The sequence below is a fragment of the Pezoporus wallicus genome, unplaced genomic scaffold, assembly GCF_028554395.1.
Source record: "Pezoporus wallicus isolate ANWC-B61680 ecotype Strahan unplaced genomic scaffold, APGP_CSIRO_Pwel_v1 contig_12477, whole genome shotgun sequence".
Lineage (NCBI taxonomy): Eukaryota > Metazoa > Chordata > Aves > Psittaciformes > Psittacidae > Pezoporus > Pezoporus wallicus.
In genome coordinates this window covers 316,014-328,839 of record NW_026638222.1, presented here as the reverse complement: position 1 = coordinate 328,839, position 12,826 = coordinate 316,014, and the positions used below count along the sequence as shown (strand labels likewise).

Here is a 12,826-nt window from a genome sequence, read left to right as displayed (position 1 = left end):
CAAACAGACTCTTTGTGCAGCCCCGGCCAAGGAGCTCTCCTGCCCGGCATACCAATGCCGTCGGGCAGCATCCCAGCGCCTTCCCAAGCCCCCATTCCCACCCCGTTGCCTATGGAGATGCTCTCAATGGGGGGAAGCCGCAGTCCCTTACAACCGGCTCCCATTGGAAGCCCCGGGGGCCGGGCAGAAGCTCCCTTCCCACCGCCCTCAGCCCGGCACGGACGCGGCTCCCGGCCTCCATCCCTATGGAAGCGACGCGGAGAGGCCTCACCCCAACCGGGAGGCCTCAGGCCCCGGCCCCGCTCAAGGCCTCAGCGCTCCGGTTCCGCGGCGCTGCCATGGCCCGTGTGTGCCCCCCCCATCCCCCCGTCACCGGGGTCCATCCGGTAGCAACCCCCCCAAACCCAACCCCGGTTCGGTCCCCACCGACCCCGCGCCCGCTCCGCCGCCCGGGCCCGCGGCTCCCCCCGCCCCATGGCGGCCCGACGGACACCGGCCGGTAATGAAGTGCGCCGGCGCGGAGCCGCTCGACCAATCAGCGCCCGGGAGGCGGAGCCATCTTGGAAACGGGCTGAAGCAACGCCGGAAGAGAGCGGCGGAAAGGGTACTTCCGCCCTTAGTAAAGATGGCCTTTTCGTGTTTAATACAAAACATCAAATATACAAAGAAAAGGGAAATTTACATCTTCCAAAAGAGCGGCTCGAGGGGGGGGGGGGGCTCCATCACCCCACCGCGGCTATGGGGCAGAGCCATGGGGAATCCCACCCCCTACCCCCCACCCCATTGCTCAGCACCCAGGGTTGCACATGGGGCCACTTATTCCATGGGGGGGGGGGGGGCACTGAAGGCACCGTCCCCATCCCCATCCCTGTGCCCCCCCCCCCCCCCCCCCCCCCCCCACCCCAAAACTTCCCCTCGGGTGTGTTAACCCCAAACCCTTCACATTCACCCCAAAACCTCTCATTGCGACGGCACCGTCACGCCGGGGACACGGAGCCTGTCGTTACCAGCATCGATGTCCCCATCGAGCTGCACGCAGCACGGGTGGGAGCCTTCCTCCTCCTCCTCCTCCTCCTCCTCCTCCTCCGTGGTACCTCCGGGTGCCGGGCGCTCCGCGGTGCCCCCATTGAGAGGCACCTTCTCCCCTCGCTGCCTTGGGGGGGTTTGGGGCGCGCTGCACCCCCGCACCTTGCTCTTGGCTTTGAGCTGATCGTGGTAGGCAACGAGAGCCAAGCAAGCGGCCGCGGCCAGGGTCACCACCAGCAGCACGGTGACGGTGACGAACTCGGGCCAATACAAGCGGGGAGGAGCAGGCTCGGAGCCCCGGGGCAGCCCGCTCTCAGCCAGCCCATCCGGGACCGGAGCATCCCCACCGGGATCCCGCAGTTGGTAATGAGCCACGGTCCACGTGTACCCGTTCTCGCTGGCCTGGCACTTGTAGGTCCCCGCCGTGCCCCTCTGCATGATGACAACGAGCGTGTGGCCGGGCAGCAGCGCCGTGGCCCCGCGGGCACCGTCGGGATGCTCCCAGTGGTACGTGGCCAGCGCCGAGGGATGCGGACAGGGCAAGCGGACCACGGCGTTGAGAGGAGGGCTGAGCCCTGGGGGGGGGATGCAAAAGGGGGACAGTGGGGTGATGGGGGCCGCATCCCCTGCATCCCCCCCCCCCCTCCAGCATCATCCCGCAGGGTGCCCACACTCAACTCTCTGCAGAGGGGGTCTCGGGTGCTCCCCATGCGCGGGGCATGGCCACGCTCCGGCCGCGGTGGCACAAAGGGGCCGGGTTCCCGGCTTCGATGTCCTGCAGCCAATGGCTCCTGTGGTGGGAGAGTGGAGTCAGCCCCTGGGAATCGCAGGCTCGTGGGGTGGGGTGGGATGAAGGGAGCTTAAAGCTCATCCGGGTCCACGGGCAGGGGAACCTTCCACTAGGGCTGGGTGCTCCAAGCCCTGGGCTTGGACACTGCCAGGGATGGGGCATCCAAACCTTCTCCATCCAACCCATCCCAGTGTCCCAGCACCCTCCCAGGGAAGAGCTTCTGCCTAAGATCCCATCTCCATCCCCCCTCTGGCAGGTTAAAGCCATTCCCCTTGGCCTGTCCCTGCATCCCTGCATCCCAAGCCCCTCTCCAGGGTTCCTGGAGCCCCTTTAGGCACTGGAGCTGCTCTCAGGTCTCCCCCTCAAGGAGCTGACCCAGCGCTGCTCCATCAGCTCCCCATCGCCCTTGTGTTGGATGCAGGGGGTGAGGGGGTCCCCCCAGAGGAGCAGGATCCCCTTCCACCACCCCTGCTCCCGCTCCACATCCCCTTTCCCCCCTCCCTCATCCCGGCTCACGTGTCCTGGGCGCTGCGGATGGGCTGGCAGGAGCCCTGAGCCCCGTTCCAGCCGCAATAGGGGTCCCGCGCCAGCACGCACTCGGCACAGCTCCGGTGCAGGCTGCAGTTGGCCACGGGCACCTGGAGGACTCCACCGGAGTAACCCACGTAGAGGATGCCCTATGGAGGGAGAGGAGCAGGATTGAGGCCGTGCCGGCTTTCGGGGCTGGTTCTTGCAGCATCCCCATCCCCTGGTACCTTCCCCGGTGCCAACAGCAGGTTCTTCACCGGCTCCGGCGTTCCCAAGAGCTGGATGCTCTCCACGATGTGCGGAGCTCCGGGCAGCTCCACGGCCTTGTGCAGGAACCCGTCCGCTGTGGGGCACAAAGGGGCATCACCGGGGGGGGGGGGGTGGTTTGGGGGCACCAAGGGGAGGGTTGTGCTGGTGTCTCCCCCCCCATCACCCCACCGGTGGCCAGGAACAGGAGGCGGTAGCTGGTCCCCGAGGCGCCGCGGGTCTCGTCCACCGCGATGCGGGTGTAGGTGACGTCCGTCCTCACCAGCAGCGGCCGGCCCCGGCTGGGGGCCACCGTCCCGTCCATCAGGAAATGGTCCTTCATGAAGGTGAGGGCTTTGTCAGAGGAGGGACCCATGGAGCACTGCGGGGTGGGGAGAGAGGGGGCAGAGCATCACTGAGTGCGATGGGACCTTCCCCCCCCCCCTTTTCCCATCCTTCCCATTCCCTCCAAACCCTTCCCATAGGGAGCAGCAGCATCCCCAGGGACGGGGCTTTGCCCCACTCACGCTGCCGGGCCGGGGGCTCACGTCGGGGCCGCCGTAGACGGTCCAGCGGGAGCTCTCCTTGTTCAGCTCCTTGTACTTGCCCTCGAAGACCTCCTGCAGCGCCTCGTGGCTGTAGGCGCAGACGGCGGCGCTGCCCTCCCTGCCCGCCTGCCTGCGGGGACAGGATGGAGCCCAATGGGGGGCGCGCCCTGGCACCCACAGCAGCACCCATGGGTGCCGGCACCCACCACTGCGAGGTGAAGACGGCGTAGATGTCGGCGCCGCCAGGGCGAGGCAGGGCGAAGGCGTGATGGATGACGTTGAAGGGGAAGTGGCCGGGTTGGGAGCAGAGCAGCTGCGCCTTGAGGAACGTGGTCCACTTCTTCTGCAGCACCTTGTCCCCCCCGACGTCGCTCTGAGGGAGACGGGGGGATGCTCAGCACTGGGGTGACGGGAGCTGGGTACCCCCGTTATCATCTGCTGTCATCGTCCTCCGTTGTCATCATGCAACGTCCTCCTCCATCATCATCCTCCACAATCGTCCGCCTTCGTCATCCTCCAACATCATCACACTTCATCGTCCTCCTCCATCATCATCCTCCATCATCCTCCTCCATCATCATCCTCCCCATCATCCTCCTCCATCATAATCCTCACCATCCTCCTCCTCCTCCATCATCCTCCACCATCATCTTCCTCCACCCTCCTCCTCCACCATCCTCCTCCTCCATCACTCTCCAACATCATCATCCATCACCCTCCATCATCCTCCTCCACCATCATCCTCCTCCGTCACCCTCCACCATCATCCTCCTCCACCACTCTCCAACATCACCCATCACCATTCTCCATCATCCCCCTCCATCATCCCACTCCATCCTCCTCCATCGTCCTCCTCCATCATCCCCTTCCATCATCCCCCTCATTCATCCTCCGCCATCATCCCCCTCCATCATTCTCCTCCATCCTCCTCCTCCATCATCCCCCTCCATCATCCTCCTCCATCCTCCTCCTCCATCATCCCCCTCCATCATCGTCCTCTTTCACCATCCTTCTCCATCCCCCCTCCCATCCCCCTCCACCATCCCCCTCCATCCTCCTCCATCCCCCTCCATCTCCCTCCATCCTCCTCCTCCTCCATCCCCCTCCATCCTCCTCCTCCTCCATCCCCCTCCATCCTCCTCCATCCTCCTCCATCCTCCTCCTCCTCCTCCATCCCCCTCCATCCTCCATCCCCCTCCATCCTCCTCCATCCTCCTCCATCCCCCTCCATCTCCCTCCATCCTCCTCCTCCTCCATCCTCCTCCATCCTCCATCCTCCTCCTCCTCCATCCTCCTCCATCCCCCTCCATCCTCCTCCATCCTCCTCCTCCTCCATCCTCCTCCATCCTCCTCCTCCTCCATCCCCCTCCATCCCCCTCCATCCTCCTCCATCCTCCTCCTCCATCCTCCTCCTCCATCCTCCTCCTCCTCCATCCTCCCATCTGAAGGGGGCCATGAGGCCGCAGGAGCGCTCCCTTCCCCACCTTGCAGACCCGCGCCACGCGCGCCACCAGGAGCCGCTCGAAGAAGTCGAACTCCTCGGCGCTCTCCTCGAAGAAGAAGTAGACTTTGTCATCGCCGGGGATGCTGAAGGAGGCCACGAAGGCAGCGTCGGCTGTGGGGCAGCGGGTGAGGAGCAGGCGGTGGCACAAGGACGGGGTCCATGGGGTGGTGATGGTGATGAAGGCGATGATGATGATGATGGGGGGGTTATCCCAAGGGTTCCCCCCCTTTTGCTCACCCGAAAGCCAGCGCAGGAACGCGTCCGTCTTGAGCTGGGTCCTGCTGCCCAGCGAGCGGGAGATGATGGGCTCGTTGCCTTGGAAGTTGTTCATGGTGCCGGCGTAGAGCTCCCCGTCTGCGTGGCGACACCGGGAACACCCCCCCCATCACCACCATCACCACCAGTTCTCCATCACCTTCCATCCCAGCCATGGGTGCGCACCCAGAGGGGCCGCCAGCCCCGTACTCACCCACCAGCAGGGCCGTGTAGGTGTGCTGTGGGTCGAAGGGGCATTGGCCCTTCCCATCCAGGAGGGGTTGTCCTCTGCTGCTGGCCACCAGTGTGAAGTTCTCCAGGAGCTGTGGGGATACGGGGCAGGGGGGGGAAAGGATCAGGCCCAAAGGGGCACGGAAGCGGCTCTGGGGTCCCTGGGCAAGTGGGGAAACTGAGGCAGGGGCCCCAAAACCAGGGCTTCACCACCTCCATCCGTGGCTGCTGCAACCCCAAGGATGGGGAGGCACCAAGGGGATATCCCCAAGGGGATGCAGGGAAGCTCCAATCCCCCACCCCACGGGATTCGGGGTCCCCATCCTCCCCTATGGGGCCCACTCACGATGTGGGTGCAGGCGGGGCTGAAGGCGTAGGTCCCACACACATAGAGGTGGGTCTGGTTCAGGGGTACCAGCACCCGGATGAAGTTGAAGCACTCGGTCTGCATTGGGGTGGGGGGGGACAAGAAGAAGTGTGTGGGGTGTTGAGCACCCCATAACCCCTATAGACCACCCCCCAAGCCCCATAGTGCTGTCCCACCTCTTGGCTCTTCTTCTTGAACGCACACTGGGAGGCTTTGTCGGCCGTGGGGCCCCACGTTACCTATGGGAGGGATGGGAGATGAGAGGGGGGCAACTGAGGCCTGGGGGGGGGGGGGGGAGAAGGACATCACCGCGGCGCTGCTGCCCCCTCACCGAGGCCCGGGCGCGGATGGTGCCGGTGGCACCGACGGCGAGGGCCAGGACCCGGTCCCGTGCGCCCACGTAGAGCTCCTCCTCATCCTCGCGCAGGAGGAAGATGTCGTAGTGCGAGACGTTGGCCTGGCTGAAGTGGGTCAGGGCCCGACGGGGGTCCCCTGGGCAACGATAGTGGGGTGCAGGGGGGGGGGATAACCAAAGCCAAAGATGCGGCACCGATGCATCAGAAATGGGGTCCTTCCATTGCTCCCCCCCAGCACCGTCCCCTCCAGGTCCTGCTGCAGGGGTCCCAGAGCCCCCCTTCACCCCCTTCATCGTCCCCTGTGGGGCTGTGAGCCCGTGGCCATGGGGCGATGCTCGTCCTGGGGCATCCATCACCCCAATGGGGATGACTTTGGGGGGGGGGGGGGGAAGACCCAAGCCCTCCCTGGTGCCCCCAAGCTTCTTGCTTGGCCTCACCAGCCCCGAGGGCAGGAGGAAGTGCTGCGCTTCTCGGAACGGCTCCATGGGGAAGTGGAAGCAGGGCCACGGTGGGGGGGGGGGGGGCACAGAAACCTCTGCGTTCATTCAGGCTGGGGGCACCGTGGGGCTGCACCCAGCATCCCCCTCCCAAAGGGGTTTGGGTACCAACAACCTCCCCCCCTTTGCATCCCCCTTGTGCCACCCCGTTGTGGTACCCAGCGCCGTGGCACGATGGGGAGGTGATGGATGGACCCCCAGCCCAAGGAGGGGAAGGAGGAGCTTTAGGGTCCCTGCATCCCAACGCATCCCCACGGCCCCACGATGCCGATGGTGCCCCCCCACTCCCCTCGCCCCTCGCCCCTCACTCACCGCTGTGGAAGGTGGAGCGGGGCCGGGGCTCGGCGCGGAGCAGCGCAACCGGGACCAGCAGCGCCCAGAGCAGGCGCAGGGCGCTGGGGGGCAGCGGGGGAGCCCCCATGGAGCGCCCCGGCACCATCCCTGCGGGAAGGGTGCGGGATCAGGGCCCGGCGCCGCCCGCACCGCTCGTCCTCAGGGGAGGAAATGACACGAGGGGGAACCAGCACCCAGAGAGGGGCGGAGGGGGGGGGGGGGGGGGGGAGCCGTGGGGCCCCAAGGCGTGGAGCCACGTGTGACCCCCAAGTGTGGGGCACAGAGTCCCGTTGACACCCCCTGTCCTGCTGGGACCCCTCCGTGTGGCTCCATCAGTGGCCTCCATAGGGGGGGGTGTGGGTCTAAATCACACACCCCCCCCCCCCCCCCCCCGACCTCTTCAAGCTCTTTTTGCCCCTCTTGATAGAAGCAACAGGGAAAAAGCCCCCCCCTCCCCTCCATGGGGCTGGACCCGGTCCCCACAAAGCCCCATGGAGCTGAGCATCCCCCCCCCCCCCCCATCTCTTCCCTTTGGAGCAGGCACCGCGTCCCCATGGAGCAGCGTTACCTCTAAGGGGGGGCGAGGACGGAGCCGCTTCACCTCCAGCCCTGGACCATCACCACCATCACCCCCCCGCGGGGGATGCGGCCACAAGCGGCCCCCTGCCCCATGGCCGCTATGGGGCTGGCGGTACGGGGCTCCCAGCGCTGGTGGGGCCCGGCCCCGGCAGGAACCAGAAAGTCCGGCTGGAAGGGGACGAGCCTCAGCCTGCTCCGCGCCCGCCCTGCGGAGCCGGGATGGGAGCTGCTGCTCCTCCTGCTATGGGGCGGAGTGGGGGGAAGAACGGGGAGTCCCAGAGCAGGGGGTCCCGGCTGGCCTTGGACGGAGGGGGAAGCAAGGGTGGGTTTCCTGCTGAGCATCGCTCCTGAGAATGGGACCATGGGGCTGAGCATCACCCCCTAAAACAGAGCCATGGGGCTGAGCGTCACCCCTAAAACAGAGCCATGGGGCTGAGCATCCCCCCTAAAACAGAGCCATGGGGCTGAGCGTCCCCCCCTAGAACAGAGCCATGGGGCTGAGCATCACCCCCTAAAACAGAGCCATGGGGCTGAGCATCACCCCCTAAAACAGAGCCATGGGGCTGAGCATCACCCCCTAAAACAGAGCCATGGGGCTGAGCATCACCCCCTAAAACAGAGCCATGGGGCTGAGCGTCCCCCCCTAAAACAGAGCCATGGGGCTGAGCATCCCCCCTAAAACAGAGCCATGGGGCTGAGAACAGAGCCATGGGGCTGAGCGTCCCCCCCTAGAACGGAGCCATGGGGCTGAGCGTCCCCCCTAGAGCAGAGCCATGGGGCTGAGCGTCCCCCCTAGAACAGAGCCATGGGGCTGAGCGTCGCCCCCTAAAACAGAGCCATGGGGCTGAGCGTCGCCCCCTAGAACAGAGCCATGGGGCTGAGCGTCCCCCCTAGAACAGAGCCATGGGGCTGAGCGTCGCCCCCTAGAACAGAGCCATGGGGCTGAGCGTCGCCCCCTAGAACAGAGCCATGGGGCTGAGCATCACCCCCTAAAACAGAGCCATGGGGCTGAGCGTCGCCCCCTAGAACAGAGCCATGGGGCTGAGCGTCGCCCCCTAAAACAGAGCCATGGGGCTGAGCGTCGCCCCCTAGAACAGAGCCATGGGGCTGAGCATCCCCACTTCAACCCAGGCCCTTGGGCTGGATATTGCCCCACATGAACCAGGTCTCGGGGCAGACTCCATCCTCCACCCCAAGCATCTCAGGGGCAAGGGACCCCTTGAAACCAGCACCCTGGAGTCCCCCCATGGCCAGAGCCACATCCGAGCCCCACAGTACCCCACTGGGCGCATCCTGCCCTGCCTCTGCCTCCTTCCCCGCATCCCCCAGGGCCAGCATCCAGCCTCTGGGGCCCCGGGAGGGCCCCGCGCTCGCCTGGGACAGAAAGCTCCTTGTGAGCACAGAATTAGGTTACTCTGCCCTGGCTTCCCCCCTATGGGGACACCCGGAGCCTCGGACCGGCCCCATTGTTCTGCCCTGGGCCGGAGCCACCGGGGCCGCCGGAGGGATGGCAAAAGGGAGGAAGAGGCTGCTCGGTGAGGCTGAAGACTCCATGGTGGGGCTGAGGGTGCTCCCCCCCCACCCCAGTCTGATACAGGATGGAAGCTGCTTCAAGAGCTCCATCCCATCCTTTGTGCATCCGAAGTGGTCCATGTGGGAGCGGGGCTCCTATGGACACTACAGCCTCCCTGGATGGGGTTTGGAAGCGAGCATCACCAAGGGTCACTCAATGCTGGGATGCTTTGGGTGGCACCGGTGCTTTCGGGATCACCACGGGCCTGGCTCCATGGGTCCCCTCTCGGCGTTCCCTCCAATGCCAGGGGATGCCGAGCACACGTTCTCATCCCAAAGAGTGGTTCGAGCTGCCCCAGGATGGAGCCGGAGGTCTCAACCTCTGCCTGTGCCATAGAACAGAACCACAGCGTGGTTTGGGTTGAAGGGAGCTTGAACCCCAGCTCCGAGCCCCTGCCCCGGGCAGGGCCACCTTCCACTAGAGCAGAGCGCTCCAAACCCCATCCAACCCGGCCAGGATGGGACAGGAGCATCCCTATGGAATGGGGAGGGGCTGGGATGCTTCCAACACCCAGGAACAACCTTAACACACACACACCCCCAGAGCCCATGCAGGAGGAGGGGTGGGGGAGAGGGAAAGCAAAGGATGGGAGATGGAAAGGATGGGAGAGGGAAAGGATGGGAGACGGAACGCAAAGGATGGGAGATGGAAAGGATGGGAGATGGGAGAGGGAAAGGATGGGAGATGGAAAGCCAAGGATGGGAGATGGAAAGGGTGGGAGAGGGAAAGCAAAGGATGGGAGAGGGAAAGGGTGGGAGAGGGAAAGCAAAGGATGGGAGAGGGAAAGGATGGGAGAGGGAAAGCAAAGGATGGGAGATGGAAAGCATAGGATGGGAGATGGAAAGCAAAGGATGGGAGAGGGAAAGCAAAGGATGGGAGAGGGAAAAATGGGAGAGGGAAAGCAAAGGATGGGAGATGGAAAAGATGGGAGAGGGAAAGGATGGGAGATGGAAAGGATGGGAGATGGAAAGGATGGGAGATGGAAAAGATGGGAGAGGGAAAGCAAAGGATGGGAGATGGAAAGCAAAGGATGGGAGATGGAAAGGATGGGAGATGGAAAGGATGGGAGAGGGAAAGGATGGGAGATGGAAAGCAAAGGATGGGAGAGGGAAAGGGTGGGAGAGGGAAAGCAAAGGATGGGAGATGGAAAGGATGGGAGATGGAAAGGATGGGAGAGGGAAAGCAAAGGATGGGAGAGGGAAAGGATGGGAGAGGGAAAGCAAAGGATGGGAGAGGGAAAGCAAAGGATGCAGTAAGGGTATGGGAGGAAGCAGGGGAGGAATGTGGGGAAGAACAGACCGGGAGGGATTCAAGAGGTGGAGAACGCAAAGGGTGGGGACAGAAAGAGGAGGATGCACAGGAGGGAACCGGGGGATGGAGGAGGGATGCGAGGGGATGTGCGGCGATGTGGGATGAAGGGGGGGGGGGCGCTGCCAAAGGGGATGCAGGGAAGCGCTCCCCGAGGCTGGGACCTCGGGGCCTTTGTCCCCTCCCGGCAGCACCAGAGCGGTGTTGGGGGGGGGGGGGGGGGATCCCGGAGCCCATCCCCGCTCTCGCGGCCGCCCGCAGCCCCCGCGGAGCCCCGGTGCCGGTACCGACCTGCGGCAGCCCAGGGCCGGGCAGGCGGGAGCATCCCCGGGGCCGCCGGATGCTGCTCACGTCGCCATGGCAACGGCTCGGGGCGGCCACCCGGGCGGCCACGCGTGTCCACGGCACATGTATGACCGCGCACACGCGCACACATGCGTGAGCGGGGACACGCGCGGCGCAGACACCCCCGAGCATCCCCCCCCCCCCCCCAGCTCTGAGCACCCCATAACTGCATCAGTTTGCTCTGCCCCTCTTTGGAGCATCTGCACCGCATCCTTGCATCCCCATCCTTGTACCCCCATCCACGCTGCATCCCTGCATCCCCACCCTTGTACCCCCCATCCATGCTGGATCCCTGCATCCCCATCCTTGTACCCCCCCATCCATGCTGGATCCCTGCATCCCCATCCTTGTACCCCCCTATCCACGCTGCATTCCTGAACCCCATCCCTGAACTCTCTTATCCACGCTGCATCCTGCATCCCCATCCTTGTACCCCCCCATCCATGCTGCATCCCTGCATCCCCATCCTTGTACCCCCATCCACGCTGCATCCTGCATCCCCACCCTTGTACCCCCCTATCCACGCTGCATCCCTGCATCCCCATCCTTGTACCCCCCTATCCACACTGCATCCCTGAACCCCATCCCTGAACTCTCTTATCCATGCTGCATCCCTGCATCCCCATCCTTGTAACCCCCTATCCACGCTGCATCCCTGAATCCCATCCCTGCACCCCCCAATCCACACCACATCCCTAGACCCACATCCCCAGACCCACATCCCCACCCTCAGACCAACCATGCTGGTTTGGGGGGGGAGAGATCCCCAGAGGGGGTTCATGGCCCACCAGCAGGGCCCCATCCTGACCCCCCCCCCAACACCCCACTTTGCTCAGTGCCACTTCCCATGAGGGGAACTCTGCCCTGATCCCACTTCCCCTTCCCAGAGCCCCAAAACGGGATCCTGCCTCTGCCACTTCCTCCCTGCGCATCCCTATGAGATCCCCTTATCCCCACGCACGAGGAGCCCCAGGGAGGTACCTGCTGGGGGGCACGAGCACCCCGAAAGCATCAGGTCTGGATGGAGCCCATCCGGGAGCCCCTTTCCCCCCCCCCCCCCTTTCCCCCTTGGTGCTCCCCACTTCCCAGCCCTCCGGAGCCTTTGCTTGGGATCCATAAGGAGCTTGTGCCTCGTGCCTCGGAGGCTTAACCAAAGCCGTGGGGATGCGGAGCTGCCCCGGCCCCTTCCCAACCCCAAGCATTGGAGCCGAGGTCCCCCCCTTTCCCCCCCCCCCCCCACTATCGGTCCCCCTATGGGTGCCCCATCACAAGCAGCACCTTGGGGTGCAACCTTAGGGGGTGGCAGCGGGCGCAAGCTCCCATCCTAAAGCACCCTTGGGATTAGCGGGGAGACCTGACCTTAATCCCCCCGGGCATGCAGGGGCCTGGAGGGGGCCGCTATGGGGCTGCTGCCCCCCCCCCCCCCAGCGCCAGATGTGCCGAGCATCCCTGGCTCCATCCCAGCCCCACGGCTGCCCCAAGGCTCTCCCTGCAGAGACCCGGGCCCGTTTCCATCCTGGTACCCACCATGGGGGGAGCCCGGAGCTGAAGACCCCTAAGTGCTGTGCGTGGTCCTCGTGGGCCAGGTGAGGAGCCATGGGCCGTACATGGGCTGTGCATGGGGCGTGCAAGGGGCCAGTGGGGCTGTGCAAGGTCTGTATGGGATGTGTGGGGTCCCCATAGGCTGTGCAAGGTCCCCATGGGGCTGTGCAAGGTCTGTATGGGATGTGCAAGGTCTATATGGGATGTGCAAGGTCTGTATGGGGCGTGCAAGGGGCCAGTGGGGCTGTGCAAGGTCTGCATGGGATGTGCAAGGTCTGTATGGGACGTGCAAGGTCCCTGTGGGGCTGTGCAAGGTCTGTATGGGATGTGTGGGGTCCCCATAGGCTGTGCAAGGTCCCCATGGGGCTGTTCAAGGTTCCCATGGGGCTGTGCAAGGTCTGTATGGGATGTACAAGGTCTATATGGGATGTGTGGGGTCCCCATGGACTGTACAAGGTCCCTGTGGGGCTGTACAAGGTCCCCATGGGGATGTACAAGGTCCCTATGGGATGTGTGGGGTCCCCATGGGTTGTACAAAGTCCCCATGGGGCTACACAAGGTCTGTATGGGATGCATGGGGTCGCCATGGGCTGTACATGGTCTCCATGGGGCTGTGCAAGGTCTATATGGGATGTGCAAGGTCTATATGGGATGTGCAAGGTCTATATGGGATGTGCAAGGTCTATATGGGACGTGTGGGGTCTATATGGGACGTGTGGGGTCCCCATGGGCTGTACACGGTCCCTATGGGGCCGCGCAAGGAGCTCACTGAGGCTGGCGAACGGGCACTGACTTCCC

General features: G+C 64.6%; 1 protein-coding gene across 1 annotated transcript; it reads right to left on the bottom strand.

Annotated features, from left to right (window-relative positions):
• Positions 1 to 960: 960 nt before the first annotated feature.
• Positions 961 to 10,562, bottom strand: SEMA4A (semaphorin 4A). The gene is made up of 15 exons (XM_057409963.1): positions 10,433 to 10,562; positions 6,661 to 6,789; positions 5,827 to 5,987; positions 5,672 to 5,734; positions 5,475 to 5,573; positions 5,112 to 5,220; positions 4,880 to 4,996; positions 4,623 to 4,753; positions 3,345 to 3,511; positions 3,118 to 3,268; positions 2,783 to 2,972; positions 2,572 to 2,687; positions 2,333 to 2,493; positions 1,705 to 1,817; positions 961 to 1,601 (listed from the first exon to the last, which is right to left on the bottom strand). Exons 1-15 carry the CDS (start codon positions 10,464 to 10,466, stop codon positions 961 to 963), a joined length of 2,382 nt encoding a protein of 793 aa, XP_057265946.1. The 5' UTR covers positions 10,467 to 10,562.
• Positions 10,563 to 12,826: the final 2,264 nt, after the last annotated feature.

Bases quoted from the DNA above. Each gene is read 5' to 3' on its own strand.
- SEMA4A (XM_057409963.1), bottom strand. From the start codon at position 10,466: ATGCTCCCGCCTGCCCGGCCCTGGGCTGCCGCAG. The intron at 4,997-5,111 runs GTGAGTACGGGG...GTCGCCACGCAG, and splicing joins CTACACGGCCCTGCTGGTGG to ACGGGGAGCTCTACGCCGGC. The intron at 1,602-1,704 runs GTTGAGTGTGGG...TCCCCCCCCCAG, and splicing joins CGAGACCCCCTCTGCAGAGA to GGCTCAGCCCTCCTCTCAAC.